The sequence below is a fragment of the Pongo abelii genome, chromosome 23, assembly GCF_028885655.2.
Source record: "Pongo abelii isolate AG06213 chromosome 23, NHGRI_mPonAbe1-v2.0_pri, whole genome shotgun sequence".
Taxonomy (NCBI): Eukaryota; Metazoa; Chordata; class Mammalia; order Primates; family Hominidae; genus Pongo; species Pongo abelii.
Genome location: NC_085929.1, coordinates 40,096,250 through 40,117,687, shown reverse-complemented (window position 1 = coordinate 40,117,687; position 21,438 = coordinate 40,096,250). Strand labels below are relative to the sequence as shown.

Below are 21,438 nucleotides of genomic sequence, written 5' to 3'. Positions count from 1 at the left end.
TAATTTAAATTAATTAAAATATTAATTTTTAATTAATTAATTTCCATATATAAGAAGATGGCAAACCTCTGGTAAATTTAATAAAACAATGGAGGAAAATTAATAAACAGAACAATGAGTAAGATGGTATACAACTATAAATTTGAAAAATGGTAATCAAAATCAATAATAGCCAACATCTACTTGTCACTTATCATGTATCAGACGTAGTACTAAATATTTAGTGTTGATTATCTCATTGAAATCTCATGACTGATCCTTGAAATTAGTGCTGTGATAATTTTTTACAGAGGAGGAACCTGAGAGTAGAGGCAGCTAGACCAAGACTTCTTAGCTGTGGAGTGGTGGAAACAAGAACTGAGCCCTGAAGCCTAGCCCTGGGCCCTAGCCTTTCCTCCTTACTTACTACAGTTGAACTCCATGGGAAATTCCATGCAGATTTAAGAAAGCCTGGAGGTGTAATGTTGTGTTTGCCTGGAAGAAGATTTGCATTTATTGCGGCCAGTCGCCTGAGGCCCTGTCAGTCCTAATCACTTTGAATTAAATTCTGCATTTCAGGTCTGTCAGATACCAGATAGCTTGAGTCCAGACAACACACCACTGTGTGATCCATCTTGAGGGTGCTGATTCTCAGGGAAGGCCTCCCACCCCCACTTTAGTAGTCATCCAGATAAAAATCAGTGTGTTTTCTGTTCTTCCCTTCTGTTTGGGGGGTGGGGGGTTGTTTCTAAATCACCTTTATACTAAGAGTGTAGGATTTGGGTCCTAACTTTATGCAAAGGTTCTCTCTCTGACTCCCCCTTAAGCCAGGCCATGGGCCTCATCTCCCTCCTGCACCCTCACAGTAGTGAAAGCAGAAGGTCAAGAGCCATTCCCCTCAAAGCAATACTGAGTTTCAGGAATTACTTATATTCTAATTTTCCAACTTGGACTTGCTTTTAATTTTTGTAGTTTTGCTTTGATGCTAACTTAAGTTTTTTTTATATGCGTGCACGCACACACGCACGCATGCACACATATATGTTCCTTGTTAACTTTTCAAAATGTTTTCACTGTGAGGCTTTTGAGGTTATCTAGTTCACTATGTTACCTGAAATAGAAATCTCCCTTCCCCATCTTTCTTCTAGAGCTCAGTTAGCATCTCAAGGAAAGTGTTCTGGGCCTGGCATTCTGTTCAAATTTGGGTTCCCCTTCTATAGGTTATCTTTCCACCTGTTACTTCATTTTTTATGACATTGATCCTCGTGTACTTATTTGTTAAATACCTCTGATGCATCGGTATTGGTGGATGTATGTCTCACTTGGCACTGCAATGTGGAGCCTACGTGGATGGACCCCTCGGCTCTTCTTTCTGCTTCCCAGTTCTTAGCATGTGCTTGCTCATAATTGGCTCTAACCAGGTGTTTGAATGAAGAAGTCTTGGTAAGAATTTTGAGGCTATTTCATTCAGCGCGGAGGATTCCCAGTAACGTTATTTTATCTGCCGTGAACATAAAAAGAGAAGGCCGATAACTTAAGTTCTGGGTATCCATGGTCTCTTGCTCAAGAAAGAATTTCCAACCTGTAGAGAATGAATGGATTTTCCAACAAAAGGCATTAATGTGATTGAGGATTTGGGAAATGATCAAATAGGATATCGCCAGATTAAAAAAATTAATTTTGTATTGATTGAAAGCTTGAATTTAAAAACAGAAACATTAAACAAAACTAGAAGAAAAATATGAAAATGTTGGTCTAAGAATGAGGAAGGTTTCTGTGTGCCTAAGGAAAATGAAAAAAAAAAATCTTAAAGGAAAACTCCAGTAGATTTGATTAATTGCAATGGAAAAAATCAAGGGGAAAATTCTGAATAAACTGAAACAAAATTAAAGGACAAGTGATAAATTGGAAAAATTGTACTTGAAACAGATATAGCATGTAATACATAAAGAGCTGTTGCAGATAGATAGGAAATACAGACCCGCAGAAAAATGGGTAAAGGATAAGAATAAGGGAACTCGCAAAAAAATGCAAATGGTAAAAATATACAAATATATTCAAAGAAAGAAGAAAATAAGATTTTATATCTATATAGGAGTCTTTAAAAATTTTTATTACTTATTAATGGGAAGTATCTATGAGGGCCAACCCTTCTTAAATTGTCTATTGTAAGTCAACATCAGAATACCCTTTTTGGATATTTTGGCTATATCCAGATTCTTAAAAATTATGTACAGGTTCTGTGATGCAGAATTCTTTGCTCCAAGGAAATAAAGGTGGAATCAAAGGATTTTCATCATGGTATTGTTTGTTTGCAGTAGTAAATCTTAGGCACAACCTAAATCCCAACATTCATGAAAGAGTAGGTAAAGTATGGTACATCGTTGCAATAAGACAGTTGAAGCTTTTCCAAATCATTTTTAAATAACATTTTATTGATTTAATAGCAACGTTGAATGTTGCTTCAATAAATGGAAAGGGAAATACTCATGATGTAATATTAAGCTTAAAATAAGGCACAAAACTAGTTCCCTTCAAAGTTTAAAGATGTCTGTGTAGTTATATAATTACTTACAAAGGCAGATCATATGACAGTGTTTAATATGTTACCTCTGGGTACATGTATTCTAGTTTTCTCGTTTTCATTGCATTTTGCAGACTTTCTGTAGTAGCACAATTTTTAAAACTATATTTTTCTCTCGACTGTGAAAGGAGCAGAGGGAGGGAAGGAAAGAGAAGGTAATTAATGACTTCACATAGATAATGGGAATAGTAACCTTGTTGTTCTCGGCCGGGCACGGTGGCTCACGCCTGTAATCCCAGCACTTTGGGAGGCTGAGGCGGACGGATCATGAGGTCAGGAGATCGAGACCATCCTGGCTAACATGGTGAAACCCCGTCTCTACTAAAAATACAAAAAATTAGCCGGGCGTGGTGGTGGGCGCCTGTAGTCCCAGCTACTCGGGAGGCTGAGGCAGGAGAATGGCGTGAACCCAGGAGGCGGAGCTTGCCGTGAGCCGAGATCATGCCACTGCACTCCAGCCTGGGTGACAGAGTGAGACTCCGTCTGAAGAAAAAAAAAAAAAAGAAACCTTGTTTTTCTCCCTGTTTAGGGGCAGCATGGCGTATTCACAGGTGTAAGGGTGCAGCATACCGCGGGGTTTGGCTCACCTGCGTATGACTTGTGACTATCATGGGTGTCATTGTCTCTGTAAGAAGGGCTTGCAAGGGATAATCCAGGTAGAAGAGCACCCACTAACTTACAGAGGCTTTGCGTGCATGCGAGCGCCTACCCTTTTTACTTAGGTCATTTTGGAGGTGTCTTTTGGGAACACGTGAAGAGTAACATCAGGTTTTGCAAGCCAGCTGGTTTCCCTGTGCTACGGAAAAAAATGAAAACTCAACTGGCAGTCTATCCATCTTAATCCCGAAGGAACTGGGACCTTCCCCACGTACTTAACTAGGTGACTCAGAAAATCCTAATGTGATCCAACCCAAACTCCAAACTGGCTAACTTAGAAGTCACAGATGAAAAAGAGAGAGTGGGCTGGGTGCAGTGGCTCACACCTGTAATCCCAGCACTTTGGGAGGCCGAGGCAGGTGGATCGTTTGAGGTTGGGAGTTTGAGACCAGCCTGGCCAACATGGTGAAACCCCATGTCTACTAAAAATACAAAAATTAGCCGGGTGTGGTGAGCATGAAGGAACCTAATGGGGAGAGGTCACAAAAGACTCACTTTACATCCCTTTGTGCAGCTACAGTGATTCCTCCCTGCATTGCCTATGTGATCAGTTCCCTGATTTTTTATGTTGTGATCTAATATATAACCTGAGTAAAGTGCCTTAAAGAATCTACTAATTTTGTGTCAAATATCAAGAAGCCCTTCGATTGGCAGTTCCAAGAGTGGTGGTTATTATCTTGGGAATTTTCATGGGCTCATCATGGTGGAGGGGTGAGAATAAATCCAGAAGTCTGCTGCCTACAGGACTGTAGATGGGAAGAGGGAAGGCAACCTTATTCTCATATGCACTCTCTCTCTCAGTACCAAACAGGGAATCTTCTCCCCCAGATTTCCTAGGAGACTCTGCGTCAGGTACATTGGCCAAGATGGTGTCTCAGGCCCATGACCTGTCTTCAGGGAAGACTGAAAAAGTGATGATTCTTTGTGTCTTTGCCTGTGTGTGTGTTTCTGTGTGTGTGTCTGTGTGTTTTCAGCCTTCTCAGTAGGGAATCTGAAGTGTAGCTCTCTGGATAGGCAACCAAAAGAATCTCCCCTGTTTCCTTTGTAGGTTTGTTGTGAGAAGAAAATGCTCATCTCAGGAGCAGGAATAATTAATATATATAAGTGAGTTTCTCTCTCCTCTCACACTCCTTTTTCTGTGGTGTTTGTTTGTTTGTTTGTTTAGTTTGTTTTTTATTGAGACGAAGTCTTGCTGTGTCACTCAGGCTGGAATGCAGTGGTGCGATCTCAGCTCACTGCAATCTCCACCTCCCAGATGCAAGCTATTCTCGTGCCTCAGCCTCTGGAGTAGCTGGGATTACAGGTGCGCATCACCACGCCCGGCTAATTTTTGTATTTTTAGTAGAGACAGGGTTTCACCATGTTGGCCAGGCTGGTCTCAAACTCCTGAACTCAAGTGATCTGCCAGCCTCAGCCTCCCAAAGTGCTGGGATTTACAGGCATGAGCCAATGCGCCCAGCCCACTTTCTCTTTTTCATCTGTGACTTCTAAGCCAGTTTGGAGTTTGGGTTGGATCATGTTAGGATTTCCCGAGACACCCAGTATGTACATGGGGAAGGTCCCGCTTCCTTCAAGATTAAGATGGATGGACTGCCAGCTGAGTTTTCTTTTTTTTTTTTTCAGTAGCACAGGGAAACCAGCTGGCTTGGAAAATCTGATGTTAACTCTATTTAATAGATAGCTGAATTCTCATCTGATTAGGAGGAAGCAACTCAGGTCTGTACCTAGATACAAATCAGTCAGTGGATAAGGATTTGCCAAATGCACACTGTTCCAGGATTCAGATGAGGAAAAGCTCATGTCTTCTCCAAGAATTTAGTGAATACTAATGAAATAGGGAAGAGTGTAGTACCAATCAGTTACCAGCTGGATAGTCAGGGATGACTTCACAGAAAAAGGGGGACCCTGAGCAGAGCCTTGGGGGGCCACTGTGATTTCCAGGAGTGGGGGGGAAGTGTGGTGTTCCCATGCTAGGTACATCATTATCAAGAACACAGAAGCTTTGAGGAGGAGGTGAAGAGGAGGCGTAAGAGCATTTTATCTTGCTCTTTGAGTTAATGACAGGCTTTCGTTGCCCAAAGAAGAGAATACCTTTTCCCAAGCAAAACTCCTTTACCTGCTTATTATCTGCTCAGCTTAGCTATAAAAGTTAATACTCTTATCATTAAACTTTTTCTATTAGAAAAGAAAGAAATGCACTTCTTTTCTCTGCCCGACACTTCCTCTTTTTCGATTATGAAGGGCATACCTTTTTGATAATTGAGGAAACTAATAAACCAGATCTCAAACTAACATCCAGGACTGGTCAGGATGCCCACAGCGGGGAAAGTTGGGCCAATTTTTATCTCTGAGGTTTCAGTATCAGTATAGTCAGTATGTCCACATTTTGATTAAAAGAAAGCAAATAAATGGAATGCCTAGATAATGTGTCTTGGAAAGTGCTAAGGGAGTTTCCAAGGTAAAATAGTAACTATCTATCACAAAGTATGTTCTTATGGGGGAGATATATGTGTACTGAAGTGTATTACTGAAGGGGTAAACAAGGCGAGGGAAGCACACTTCATACTGGATGGGGGGGAACTAACTGTCCTTATATTTGGAAAATTGAACTTTCATTTTACAGTGTACAGAATCCATTTTAAAATCAATGTTCCTGACCCATTCAGTGGGCTCAGGGGCAGAAGATGGAGCTGAATGGGATAGGCATTGTTAAATTTCTTTCCGAGGTTCTAATTTTCTTATTTATCAGGTAACTTGCAACAGGCTGCCAGCTATATACCTTGTGAGGCATTGATTGCTACTAAGTCCAAAACCCTGACCTTAAGGTTTTTAAGTCCAGTGACCTCGTGACAATATGGATCCTGAGGGCAGGAATCTTGGTAGATGCGTAGAAAATCAAGAGATAAAACTGATTTATTTTCTCTAGACTTAATATTTTGCCCTGTGATGGTTCTCAAAAAGAAGATGTTTTGGTGAAAAAACTACCTCCATGCACTGCCTTCAACCTGTGGAGGTGACTGCATTGAGAGGCAGGTTCATTTTTACAGCTGACTTGACAGGGAGGGTTTGACATGGTGGCTGTCACAGAAAGGTAGATCTGGGATGTGGGGGAGAGGGATTGTGTCTAGCTCCTAGAATTCTGGAACAAGCTGGTGGGTGCATGGTGGTACGAAGATGGAGAAAACTTAGGAAGGATTGAGCTTTAGCAGGAAGAGCAAAAGTCCTATTTGTCATCTAGACAGGGTATAATATATGTGGCTGGAGCTATCCAAGATAGACATGTGCTCATCCTTAAAGTGATTTGTTTCCCCTGAATAATAACATAGTACACTATCAGCAGGGGGCACAAATGCCCATTCTTTAAGCATCCTGCAATGAGATATTCCTGGTTGAAAGCACAGCCAGGTACAGCTTGGAGCTACTATGTAGCAGAAGGAATTCACTCTCTTCTTCTTTTTGTATAAGACAAGCATGAGGGTGCTGTTGACCTAGTGAAGTTAACATTTGGGGCTCAGATGCTGAGAGTCTGAACTTTGGTGGAAGTATTTAGGGGAATGCTAAGTAACATCAGCTGTCCAGCACCTGGAGCTTGGAGCCCTTGGTTCAGTGTGAAGTTGGGTTTAGGATGAGGCATACCTGCTGGATGGACAAAATGCCTAGGTACAGTGGAAAGGTGTAATCCCTCTTGTTGAGAGAATGGCAGCCAATGGCTAGTTCATTGCCTCCAGCCAAGAGAGATGTCCCTGAGTCAGTCATTGGACAATCTTGCTTATTTAAACTTTATATTCTTTCATGTATAAGTCTCATTCAATTCTCTTATATGTAGGGGTTAAAGAGTTGTCACTTTTCTTTCTTTAAGGATTCTGAGGACTTCAAACTCATCTTTTTTCCCCTTTCAAGGTCTTTCCTACTTCCAGATAATGCAGTGTTTTCCATTAGGTCAAAACTTAGACAAAATGTGTACTCTCATGTACCAGGACAAAGACTCTTCATCCACATCCGTTTTTTTCTGAGTTTCAGCTGGTACTTCTGAGCAAGGTGCCTCAACCTTAGCGCTCATGATGTTCTGGGCCAGATAGTTTTTTGTTGTGGGGGCTGTCCTGTCTGAGGATGTTGAGTGGCGTTCCTTGCCTCTGCCCCCCGGATCCAGTAGCACCCCAATGCCCAAGTCATGACAACCAAAAGTGTCTCCAAGTATTGCCAAGAGTCTTTTGGGGGCAAAATTGCCCTTCATATTAGAAACTGACACAATTGGGGTTACTCCACGCTCTAGGCAGATGCTGACTGTGAAGGTGATGGGATAGAAAACGGAAGCACTAAAGTCAGAGGCCAGTCCAATGGATTTGTGTCGTTTTATTCCCAACCATGTGAAGCGTTAAGATGTAGCTATTACTTGGTGACCCCATGGTGATGTCCATTCATTACTCTCTTTCCTCATGTGGGACACTGATGGGTCAGATTATGTCTTTTTTTTTTTGAGACAGAGTCTCACTCTGTCACCCAGGCTGGAGTGCAATGGCACAATCTCGGCTCACTGCAACCTCTGCCTGCCTCCCGGGTTCAAGCGATTCTGCTGTCTCAGCTTCCTGAGTAGCTGGGCTTACAGGCATGTGCCACCACCCCTGGCTAATTTTTGTATTTTTAGTAGAGATGGGGTTTCACCATGTTGGTCAGGCTGATCTCAAGCTTTTGACCTCGTGATCTGCCCGCCTCGGCCTCCCAAAGTGCTGGGATTACAGATTTGAGCCACCGTGCCCAGCCAGATTCTGTCTTCTAACTGAAGCATGGAAAACAAGCCAGGTCAACAAAATAACTTTATTTATTTCTAAACAAAGTTACTTTGGATAGGCAACTTGGAAACATTTCAAGTTTTCATCCCTAGTTGTACCATTTCACCAAGATGATTTTAGGAAAAGGTGCACAAAGGTATCAAAATGTGAACTTTCTTGTTGAGAACAATGCGTGATGCTTCACAGTCTCTTAATTCCATCTGTTTCCCATGATAAAGTTCCAGCATTAGGTGCAGGTGTTAGAAGGACCTCCGCATTATGACAGTGATTTTCCTGAAGGTCAGAAGGGGCAAATTTTAACTCTCCCACTTATTAGCAGTGCAATTTGAGACAATGATGTTTTTAAGTCTTAGTTTCCTATGTGTAAAATAGAGATATGAATCCCTTACTTACTTAATTCACAAACTTATTTCAAGCATCCAATGAAATAATAGATGGAAAATTTCATTGAAAATGAGAAAATGCTGCGCATGCATTCTTATTACTCTTATCGTCATCATCATCATTCCTATTATCATTTTTGAGAGATGGACATCTTACAAACTGACCGGTTATGTATGCTTTTGTATACTCAACTCCCTTGGATAAAAACTCATCTAACTAGAATATTTTCATTGGATTTAACCACTCAGCCAGGCTGAATTCAAGAACCCCAGTGGGTTTTAAATCTGCTCACTACTGGCTAAATAACATGTTTGAAGAGAAAATAGCAAGCAATGATCAACATCTTATTCAGAGGCATAATAGCACTGCTGAAACTCCCCTTTCTCATCCCCTGTTATTATTAATGTGCTGCTATTACTTATTGTACGTTGTGTCCCAGAGTGTGTGTGTTGCCCTTCCATTCTATATATACATAAGTCCCACCCTCCAAAACCAGCCATTATAAAGAAGGAGAGAAAATCACAAATGATGACATGTGGTAAAGGACTAGCGTCTCGAGCTCACTTACTGTGATCAGGCCTTTATTCCACCTGTCACATAATGAAATATTTCTTCCTTCTTGATTCAGAATGAACCAGCAGCTCGATTCTTTCAGGTCCTCTGCTGGGTATTTTCCTGTACATCATCCCATTTTCAGGCTGACAGAGCAATAGGTGGCCTTGTGTCTGCTTTTTTTTTTGGTGACAGAGTTTCACTCTTGTTGCCTAGACTGGAGTGCAATGGTGCGATCTCGACTCACCGCAACCTCCGCCACCTGGGTTCAAGCCATTCTCCTGCCTCAGCCTCCCAAGTAACTGGGATTACAGGCACGGACCACCATGCCTGGCTAATTTTGTATTTTTAGTAGAGATGGGGTTTCTTCATGTTGGTCAGGCTGTTCTCAAACTCCCGACCTCGGGGGATCTGCCCACCTTGGCCTCCCAAAGTGCTGGAATTACAGGCGTGAGCCACTACGCCCGGCCACCTTGTGTCTGCTTTACAGATGCAGAACCTGAAATTCAGAGAAGGGAATTGACCACACTCCAGCTTGTATTGAAGACAGTGCTTGTGCCATCATTCCATGTTGCTTCCAGATCAAGGACGCTGAAATATTCCCAGGGGGTTAAAAAAAATATGTACTATGTAGGAACTCAGCAATTCTGTGCAAACAGAAAATAAAGTTACAGAGCTGTGCTATTAAGTTGGGTCTTGATCTTCCCCAGTTAGAATTAATTGATTGGCTCACTTCCCAATTGTTGTATACCTCAGGCTTGATTGCACATAAGAATCACTTGGTACTGTTGGTAACACAAAACAACACCACCAAAACAATGGTAGGGGCCACTCTGGATGACACTTCAGCATGGCTTGTGTTCCAAACCCAAACAAGCAGCAATGCCAGGCCCTACCACTAGATGTCATAGTTTAGTTTTTCTGGGGCAGGCCCAGTAGTGCGCCCATGTAATTCCAAAGTGTAGCCAGCCCTGGACTAGGGCTGTAGCAGGTCTTTATCAGTGTCCTGAAGGAGGACACCCAGGCTCCACTTGGCTCCTGCTCAGGACCCTCCGTAATGTGCAAATGCTAACCGTTAGTTTTAGAAGGCTGAGACTTTCCTTGGCATACTGTATTAGTCCGTTTTCATGGTGCTGATAAAGATATACCCGAGACTGGGCAGTTTACAAAAGAAAGAGATTTAACTGGACTTAAAATTCCTTGTGGTTGGGGATGCCTCACAATCATGGTGGAAGGCAAGAAGGAGCAAGTCCCATCTTACATGGATGGCAGCAGGCAAAGAGAGAGCTTGTGCAGGGGAACTCCTCTTTTTAAAACCATCAGATCTCATGAGACTTACTCACTGTCACAAGAACAGCATGGGAAAGACTTGCCCCCATGATTCAATTACCTCCCTCCCACCAGGTCCCTCCCACAACACCTGGGAATTCAAGATGAGATTTGGGTGGGGACACAGCCAAACCATATCACACACTCTAAAGTATAGAAGTTAAAGATCCATTGTAACAATCTTCCTGAGTCTGGGCATATGTTTCCAAGCTTCCCTTCCTGCTTTGTATTTTGGTGTTAAAAGCTTTCTCAGCAGAGCGTTACTGGCCACTTGCAGTCCTTTAGAGATTGGAGAAACATTTGTTCTGAGAAGGCCTATATGACTCTATTATAACTGCATTGGAATGTTTGTTTCTGCTAACAGTATGAGTTCAATCTAGTAGTCACCTTCGTCTTTCCTGATTTGACTTCCCGTTTCTGAGTACAATTAATTTTGGTATGTTCTAAGAATGTTGGTAAGAATTTATATACAGATTTCACTGCGTAATAATCATGTGAGTATCATATTTTAATCAGTTTCCAAAAACGATTAAGGTTTTTGGAAAGACGCAAATCTGATTTTTAATCCCAGCTCCTATAATTCATTATAATTGGGTGATTTCCTTGATGTCTGCATCACACACAGTAATAAAGGTTATTGTGTGAATTAAAAGATACTTGTAGATTGCTTTAGTATACTGTCTGTTACATAGTAAGCATTCAACAAAGGTTATTGTTATTATAAACATAATAATATTCTCTGCCATTTAATGGTGATCTTCTAAGAAAGAGGAACATTTTTCATTTACTCCTCTTTCCTTAGTATCTAGTACAGAATTTGGCACACACAATGAATGTTTAGATAAATGACTCACTTTTGGAATTAGGTGATTTTTTTAAAGGGGATTTAGAGCATTAGGAATTCCTTTGATCAGTAGCCAAATCCCCAAGTGGAAGTAAAAGCACAATGGAATTACCTTGTACCATGTACCATCTTCTATAGTACTTTCTACGGGTGACATTTTTCCCTTCTGCATTCTCACGTATGATAAATTCTAAATCTAGACAGGTTAGACAGCCATCCTCACAATCTGGTTGCCTTGACAACCATCATATTAAACAGTAAGGGCCTGTTGGGTAGGGGGCGGTGAATGTCAATATTGCCACGGTCTAAATCTTCTGAAGCAGGGCTTCAAGGTCAAGGTTAAAAATATTCAAAATTGCAATAAGACCTTTGGTTAATGTTTGTTAGATGTATTACAAGAGCTGAGTGAAGCCTTATCTTTTCAGGGTGACCAGTGAAGAGATTCATTTTGGCTGTCAGCCAGAAGAAATTTGGACTGCCATTGACAAGGTTTTCCTTTTACTACACCAGGAGACTTTTGCCTTCTATGTGTGGTGAAAGAAAACAGTTTTTAAACCAACCAGAAATTTAAAAAGGGGCAACTCTGGATCATCCTCCTCAACTCTCTTTGCCTGCTTGTAAGTTGCTGTCCGTGTGTTTAAACTCACCTGCAAGGTGTATCTCCGCAGCTGGCAACAGAGATTGTCACAGGCAAGGGTGTCCCCTACAAAGTGCTAAAGAGCCCTCTGAAAATGAAAAGCAAAGTGCCTCATTAACGTAGAGCAGTGTGCGGCTTCTTTAATTGCAGCCTATGTGGCTTCCCTTTTTAGATGGCTCCATAGGAAGGCGGAGGTAAGAGTGGAAGAAGGAATGGTTGTGAGAGCGAGAGAAATTGCTCCCCGAATATCCAGATGAACTTGACAACAGAGAAGTGTATTTTCTGGTTCAGCTGCCTTCTGATTAAATTCAGAAAGGCAGGAAAGAACTGTTGGATTCAGCAGAGGCTAAGATCAGGGAGCAGGTTTTTGAGATGTGTGTGTGTGCTTTTGCGTACTTCTCTGTTTTGTGGCTATTTTAGTGTTGTATGATCCTGGAGGGTGGTGTTTCTTAACCTCTTTTTAAACATTATCACTCCCCTCTCCTATGTGCCTTTTTATACTTTTTATTTCCGTGATTAAACCTCTAACATGAGATTTTAATACCAAACCATTTGAATATCTGATTTTTTTTTTGATCCCCACAAGAACCAACTTTTGTGTCTGTTAAGAATGCATGCAATAGAGTAAATTTATGGTAACAGAAACGAAGTATTTTTTTCCACTTGTGTTTAATAGCAGAATGATTATCTCTCTTCTTAGCACTTTGAACAGGAATGAAATATAACTAAATACACCACACATACATAATCACCTATCTATATCTGTGGGTTCTGTATTCTTGGGTTCAACCCACCAAGACTTGGCAGTATTCAGGGGAAAAGAATAGATGGGTTACACCTGAGCTGAACATGTGTGGATATTTATTTTCTTTTCAATATTCTCTAAACAATACTGTATAACAGCCATATATATAGTATTTACATTGCATTAGGTATTAATAAGCACTCTAGGGATGATTTAAAGTGTATGGGAGGATATACCTAGGTTATATGCAACTACTACACTATTTTATATCAGGGCACTTGTGCACCTGAGGATTTTGGTATCCTTGAGGGTGCTGGCACCAGTCCTCCACAGATAGAGAGGGTATATATCCACACACATAAGTATCCATGTGCGGTTGCAGTGATATCCATATATATGAGCATATTCACATACATATGAAGACTACAGATAGACAGGTTATGGCATACACTGATAAAGCACCATGTCATCTAAATTAAAAGTAGAACAATAGCACCAAAGCCACCTGGATATCTTCACCATCCCATGCCCCACCTCCCTCACTCCCACCTCCTATCAGGGTAAATCACTACTCTGACAGCTGTGACCATCCTTTTTGAAATTATTTGTTATGTCTCCCCAAACTGCGCTGTTATTTCCTCAAAGCAATGATCTGGCACAGAGCTTTGCACTTAGAAGTCGCTGAAGTGTTTGTTGAATGAATGAATGAACGAATGATGAATGAACGAAGCCGGTCCATCAGTATATCCCCATCAGAAGCAATGGTTCTCAATAAGTGTTGTCTGTGTAAATGCATTGTTTTACTTTTTCAAAACTATTCATTGAGTGCCTTCTATGTGTCAGACACTGTGCTAAGTCTACATACATAAATACATACTGTGCACTGTAATAAGAAGAATTGCAGCTTCTAAAAATATTAAGATCAGGCTACGCAGCAGCTAATGCAATTTTCTCCTCAGTGCATTGAAAAATCTATTAGTTAAGAAGGCAGCTATATTTCAGGAAATTAAACCACTGTAACAGTCCAGTTCACAAATCAGAACTCCCAGTGCTTTGAAATGCTCCATTTCATAACATAAAGTACTGAAGGAGTTCAGGCAATCTGTAAATGCTCCAGTGACCAATCCCCTCAAGCTTCGCAAAGCTAAGTAGAGGATGCTTCTTGCTGGGCGATGAGAGAGGAAGGGGTTTTGTGCCACCGATAGGAGGAGGGATGTGTCTGTAGATCCACGATCACATTCCCCTTGGTTCACTTCTCCTTTGTCATCATTCTGGAGTTATTTATGTTTGCAGAAGATCGTTGCTCAGTAGACTTCTGAATAATGAGCATTTTTAGGTGCAAGCCAGCTAATCTTATTTTGGGCTAGGGTTGTATGTCTGAATAAATGTTCACTGATGCTTATGGGAGATTGCTGTCGCCTGCAAAGAACAGCTTCCAGGCTCTCTCAACATTTCCTTCTAAGTTGCTAATGTAAGAAGACATGAAATATGCAATTCAGTTCTCCTGTTGATGCTGGTTACTAAGAATTTTGCTGTAGCTGACCTAGAGCTGCTTGTATTGAAACAGGACTTCTAAATTTAAAAAGAAGTACAGCCAAGAAGCCTTCCTGGCCTCACTGTCATAAACTGCCTATGAGGTATAGAGATAGCTAAAGAACTGCTGATCTTACATCAACACTTTCTTTTATTAATATTTGAGAAAGGTCTTCTATCCCCATAAATCCAACAAAGTATTAGTTTCAGGTGGGGCACTTAAGCTTGGGGCTGTCTTATGACTTGTTTCTGAACAAATAAGTTGGTTGTTGATCCAGGGTAAATGATTCAGCCAAGAAGACCTTGAGAAATAGCATTTTCTGTGTCTCCTAACTTGGTGTTTCTTAGAGGGTAATCTATGGAGACTTGCTTTTGAATCACCCGGGGTGCTGGTTTTAAAGTACGGATTTCTAGGCCCTACCACAAATCTAGTGAATCATAACCTCTCAGTAGGATCCTGGGAATCTAGATTTTCACCAGGCTTCCTCCAAGGTTCTGATGCCTCTCAGCTGCCTTCTGTTAATCTTTCCTCCGTAAATCATTAGAGTATATTCCAGAAATATAGATGAGATCAGATCTCTTAGCTAATGAAACCCCTTTTGTTTTTCCCACTGTCTCTGGGATATTATCCAGTGCTCTTTTGCATGGCATATGGTCCTGGTCTTCTCCAACATTTGATCCTGTCCTACCTTTCCATATCCATCTCTATCATTTTCAACTCTAAGCTTTTTCATTAAGTGTATCAGACTATAGTTATTTCACACACACACACACACACACACACACACACACACACAATTGTTTATATCTCTGTGCCTTCATTGTCCTGTCATGCTTTTCTCCCAATATTTGAGAATCTCAATTTTCAACCCAGTTTTCAAGACCAAATTTAAGGTTTATTTCCTCCAGACATCTCTCTCTGATTGTTGTCCCTCCTTTCTTATCACTCTCCTTTAATTGTCCTTCTACTGGACCACTGCTATACATATCTCAACCAACCAAGGGCTGAAAACACTTGAAAAATAAAATAGATGGTTGCATCTATGTTGAACATGTACAGACTTTTTTCTTGTATTCCCAAAACAATACAGTATAACAACCATTTACATAATTTTTATATTGTATTGGGTGTTATAAGTAATCTAGAGATGATTTAAAGTATACAAGAGGATGTGCATAGGTTATATGCAATAAGGCACCATTTTATATCAGAGACTTGAGCGTCTTTGGATTTTGATTTCCAAGAGGGTTCGTGTAACCAATACCCCACAGACTCTGAGGATGGCTGTACTTGGAATTTATCACAGTCCAGTTCATACCATTCTGTAATTACAGATGTGGTAGCCAATTTCCAAGATGGCACCCAGTAATTCCCACCTCCTAGCATTCATTCACTCCCGTGTCTAGTGCCTTCCCACATTGCATAAACTTACCTATATAACTGATAAGACATAGCAGGAATGATGCCATGTTACTTCTGAGGCCAAGTCTTCAAGATAACCTTGCCTCCACCTTGCTGTCTTTGGGACCACTGACTTCGGGGGAAGCCAGCTAGCATGTTGTAAAGACTCTCAAGCAGCCTTCTGGAGTGGCAAAAACCTGAGCCTTCTTATTGACAGCTGGCATCAACTGCCAGGCGTGTATGTGGGAGTCAGCATAGAATTAGATCTTACATCCCAGAGCAAGTATTCAGATGACTGCAACCTCATGAGGAATCCTAAGAACCACGCAGTGAATATACTCTGAGATTCCTGACACACAGAAACCATTTGAGTTAATAAATAACTGACACTGTTCTAAGCTGCTGCATTTTGAGGTAACTTGTTGTGCAGTCATGGATACTGAATATCCACTAGACCATGGACTCCTTGAGAACATCAGCTATGTTTCCTTCATCATGGACCCTGGTCCCTTGCCCTCCTCAGTACCTGCCCCATATTAAGGTGTTCCATAAATGTACCATTAAATGATCTCAACTGAGCTAAACTGGAATTTCTCTGTGCTGCCAAGGGTGAATACTCACAAACACAGATGACTTTTTTTGTTTTGTTTTGAGCAGAGTCTCGCTTTGTTGCCCAGGCTGGAGTGCAGTGGCTCGATCTTGGCTCACTGCAACCTCCACCTCCTGGGTTCAAGTGGTTCTCCTGCCTCAGCCTCCCGAGTAGCTGGGATTACAGACACACACCACCACGTCCAGCTAATTTTTGTATTTTTAGTAGAGACGGGGTTTCACCACGTTGGCCAGGCTGGTCTTGAACTCCTGACCTCAGGTGGTCCGTCCGCCTCGGCCTCCCAAAGTGCTGGGATTACAGGCTTGCGACAGCAGATGCCTTTAATAGATGTGAATGTTGTCTTTTGCTCTTAGTATCATCAGTCATAATATTAACAGTTAACAATAGCCATTGCTTAGATATAGCACCAGAATTTTCACAATCCCATGGAGTATGTGCTGTAAGTAGCCCCATTTTACAGATGAAAACTGAGGTACATAGAGGTTTAACTGCTTGCCCAGAATGACCCAGATAGTGAATGATGGAGCCAGTATTCAAACCCAGTCAGTCAGTCTCCAGACTATGTGTTGTTAACCATTTTATTTATTTATTTATTTTTTTATTTAATTTTTTTTTGAGACAAAGTCTCACTCTGTCGCCCAGGCTGGAGTGTAGTGGCACGATCTTGGCTCACTGCAACCTCCACCTCCCGGGCTCAAGTGATTCTCCTGACTCAGCCTCCCAAACAGCTGGGATTGCAGGCATGCGCTACCATGCCTGGCTAATTTTTGCATTTTTAGTAGAGATGGGGTTGTACCATGTTGGCTGGTCTTGAACTCCTGACCCCAAGTGATCCGCCCACCTTGGCCTCCCAAAGTGCTGGGATTAATGGCATGTGTCATTATAAACACTCATACTGAGCCCTGATGTGGCAAGCATTGTGCTAGGCACCTTGACTCTCCTACCTCATTTAGTGCTTTTTCAAACTTCATGCAATGTGTATTGTTTTCTCTATTTTATGGGTGGGGAGATTGAGACTTAGAGGGGTGACTTTGCCAGGCTGGTTGTGGTAGAGTCAGGATTCAGAATTGGGCCAGCCAGACTCCAAAGCTCGTGCTCATTTCACGATCTTCTTCCAAGGCATCTGCCAGTGTCTCTCTCCCAGCATCTCGAGCCCCGCCCCACTTCTGTTTCTTAACAATTATACTCTGAACATATAGGTTGGTTGCCAAGACAACCACTCAGAAACAACATGAAAGGCAAAGGACTTTTCAAACATTCTGCAGCTGGGATGACTTCTTTTTTTTAGTTTTTTAAAATATGTCAAGGTGATTTGTAATCCACAGCAAAATGTTAATATGGGTAAGCAACCTATTTTGAGCAAAAAATATTTCCAATATGGTAGAGGAGAGCTTACAGATTACATATATAGTAACGCCTTAGGAAGGAAGCAGGATATACTACTATTACCCTTTCTACAGGCGAGAAAATTAAGGCCTAGAGAGATTTGGAAGCCTGGAATGCCCAGCTCTAAAGACATTGTACCTAATTGTCTGAAAAACTGCTTGGAGAATGAGAATTTGTCTGGATGGAGGCAGAGGCTCAGTCCTGACCCTGCAGTAAATCAGAAGAGTGAAGAGCACATCTGAATAGGCCAGTTCCAGTGGGAAAGGAGGGGAAGAGAGAAACACATCAGTTCAGAGTAGAGTATCTAGGACTGGGGGACTGAAAGTTGAGGTAAGGAAAAGGACCCCCAAACTTTGGGTACTAAATAATATACAACCCTTAATCTTGGTAAGAGGGGTTTAAATAGGTCGGCCCATATAAAGGTCTTGCCACAATGCCTGACACCTAGTACGTGCTAGGCATATTTTCTATTATTATCTTTACTGGGGTATCTCAATGACTCCTGGAAATCCACATCTTGGAGGAGTGAGCATCATTTCCTGACAAAACCAGCCTCTTTTCCTGTCTTTCCCTTATTTATCAAAGGTCAGAAATGTGTCATCACCATTGAGACATGGCTTTCCTCCATCCCCTGTGTTTTGGGCAGTCACCATTAGAGGTGAGGTGTGTCCACTGTCCAGCTCTCTGCCTCCATGCTCATACTGCTAATCTGGTCAACTTCTTTGTGGACCACCTGGCATCAGATATACCCTAGAATCACTTACACCGCCTCATAGATGCTCCCCTTTGGGTCTACCTGGTAATTGGCAGCTTCTTGAAGAAGGCAGATTTCCCTTTGAGAGCATCCCCAACCCCCCAGTTTACATAAAACCCTTAAAACCTGGGGTTGTCTGTGCTCCCTTTACGTAAGTGAATTAGGCGATAATCTTGGGCATGACTGCATTTTTGCTGATTGAAGTTTAGACCATGCTGCTTAGAATTATTAACAGCCATTGCAAGAATAATGATCTGCCCATTAAAATAAACTAACTCTCATTTTTATTATCATTTTAATTACATGAACCCTTTGGCGTGTTGATAGTGATGAACAACATGGTGGGATATTACTCTCCCAGGTGTTGACTTCTCTATGGGACGCTCTCAGGGAAATTTGCCTGGTGCCCTCCAGGTTTCCTCAGCCTGCCTTTGAGGGCGCTCTTCTCTCCATTGACCCCATGATGTAAGAAGTTCCTGGTTGGACTGAAGTGTGTTGCAGCGTGGAAATGAGATTAATACCAGTGTGGATTGCATGGGGAGACTGCCCCAAAAGGTTGCATGGCTAATCACCCCCACGCACTTTTCCTCCTCCTCAAACCCAAAGTGTGCTGTCCAGTTTTGGAGATCTACCAGAGGGAGGGACTTTGCATTTTCCAGATTTCAGCTTGTGATTTTTTTTTTTTTTGAAATGGAGTCTCACTCTGTTGCCAGGCTGGAGTGCAGTGGCGCTATCTTGGCTCACTGCAACCTCTGCCTCCTGGATTCAAGCGATTCTCCTGCCTCAGCCTCCCGAGTAGCTGGGACTGCAGGAGCACGCCACCACGCCCAACTGATTTTTGTATTTTTAGTAGAGACAGGGTTTCACCATGTTGGCCAGGGTGGTCTCAATATCTTGACCTCATGATCCGCCTGCCTCATTTTTTACAGAAACATAGGACAAGGTGACAAGTGACTTATTTCCCCTGACAAAACCATCTGCATTCCTGACTTCCCCTTTACTTTCAAAGGTACCAGAATTTGCTGCTTTTATCATGTCCCAAATTCTGAGTCATCTGAACTTCAGTATTGCTGACAGGCATTCACTGAGAGAGGAGAAGTGGGCTTAGCGGAGACCTGTTGCTTGCCCAGCATGAGGCTGGATGCTATGCCTTCTCCTGTGAATACTATAACATTGTAGGCCCCCATTTTCCAGATGAGAAAACTAAGACTCCAGGAGGTTAATTGAGTTACCTGAGGTCACACAGCTCATTAAAAGTAGAACCAGTTCTATAGCCCAGGCTTCAGGGCTCAACAAACTATGCCTCTTCCGTTGTTCTGTCCTGACCCTGGATTTTAGCAATCATGAACACTTCTGCTCCTAGGTGAGGAAAATGTCAGAGAAAAATGAACTCAGGCCTGGCTGACTCCATAGTCATGCACATTCATCAAACAGTTTTTGAATAATTACTGTGTTGTTACCGCAGTAAAAAAGACATTGTCCCTGCCTCAAGGAGTGTCAGTCAAGTGCAGGAGAGGGGCATGGAAAATTGAACCCAGCAGGATAACATGCTGTACTAGAGGAAGGGAAACAGCTTGCTTCTTACTTTGGGAGCCCCTAATCCAGCCTTGGGCTGTGGGGGTGGTGGTGGCTGAAAGGCAGTGATTTCTAAGTTGAGACTTGAAGAAGGAGGAGAGTGTGGATGGAGGTGGGGGAAGAGTGTGCTAGATATCATGCCGTCTCTAAGAGGGTGAGCTATTTGTAATAAATGTACCTGCTTCTTACCACATGTTCTTTCCCCACCACCAAATTTCTTAATTTTCCACCTTTTCCTGGGGCTTTCTTTCTGAATACAAACTCATCCCATTGCCTCCTTTACAACTAATTGAACACTTGGACTTAATTGATTATGTATTAAGTTGGGGACTTGGAGTGACATTCAGGACTGGGCTCATGTTGAGATTAATTTATTCCTGTAGTCTTCCTGTTTTGCAGTGTAACTGAGTGCCTCACATGTGTGTTAAAAATAAAACGGAGAGTCAGGGCAATCTAATTAGACAGCTTAACCCATCACTCTGGTGTTCAGTCTTTACCCAGCTCTCCTGCTTTGATGGTAACCAAAATAGATGAATAAGTTAATCAAAGGTCTGATTAAATAGCACAGCTCTGCAGCATGGACTAATGATTGCCAAGCTTCAGTTCAGGCAGATTGTTAGAGGAGAGAGGAAACTGAGCTGAGCTCCAAAGGCCAGGGCTTTCATGAGGAAGATGTTTATAAAGCCCATGGGAGGGAATTCCTCACTGAGTCCTCGGATCTTACGGCGATGGCTCACTCTAAAGGAAGGATAATGTAGTTTGGGGAAAGAACACAAACCATCTCCTGGCAAATTCTGACTCTTAGAGCTTTGCATCTTGCTGGCTGTGGGCCTGTAGACAAATCGCCTGCCTTCCTATGCCTGCCTGCCATCCATCATCCGTCCATCCGTCCATCCATCCATCCATTCATCCATCCATCCATCCATCTGTTCCAGATATGTGTTTTGTACCTATTATTTACAAGGCATTGTGCTTTTTTTTTTTTTTTTTTTTTTTTGAGACTGAGTTTCGCTTTTGTTGCCCAGGCTGGAGTGCAATGGTGCGATCTCTGCTCACTGCAACCTCCGCCTCCCAGGTTCAAGCGATTATCCTGCCTCAGCCTCCCGAGTAGCTGGGATTACAGACGTGCACCACCACACCCGGCTAATTTTGTATTTTTAGTAGAGATGGCATTTCTCCTTGTTGTTCAGGCTGGTCTCGAACTCCCAACCTCAGGTGATCCGCCTGCCTCAGCCTCCTAAAGTTCTGGGATTACAGGCGTGAGCCACCACGCCCAGCCAAGGCATTGTGCTTTGATTTTGTTGTTGTTCATTTAATTTGCCCTTGTGTTAACTGTATGACTCTGTTGGTTGTGTGAGGTTTTTCCTTCTAGGTCCTCTCTTGCGCTAACCCTCACTTTATGCCCCATGAGGCTGATGCATAAAGCATCTCCAATCTCACTTTCGCTCTGGTTTTCGTTAGGGTTGACCAGAGGGCTGCCCTCCCAGGAGACTGGTGGGCAGGAGGAGAGTGAGGTTGAGATGTTTTTTCCTGTTCTGGCTTATGGGTTGCCACAGGTAGGCTGTGTCCCTCTGCTGAAGGTCACTGCCTTAGCCAGGTGGCCTTACTCATACAGCAATTCTCTCTGGATTCCAGCATTTGCTGGCCTAGGCCCTTTTGGCTTTGGGGTGGTAATGG

General features: G+C 42.3%; 1 protein-coding gene across 7 annotated transcripts in view; it reads left to right on the top strand.

Moving 5' to 3' along the window:
• The window catches only part of LARGE1 (LARGE xylosyl- and glucuronyltransferase 1), a 769,194-nt gene that overhangs the window by 333,607 nt on the left and 414,149 nt on the right, over positions 1-21,438 (top strand). The window contains exon 1 of one of the 7 annotated variants that reach the window (XM_063722910.1): positions 16,205-17,387. The exons of the other annotated variants lie outside the window; for them this stretch is intronic. Within the exon in view, the coding sequence (XP_063578980.1) occupies positions 17,376-17,387 (12 nt within the window). The 5' untranslated portion in view covers positions 16,205-17,375. Of the gene's footprint in view, positions 1-16,204; positions 17,388-21,438 lie in introns of those variants that run through there. 7 annotated transcript variants of the gene reach the window in all.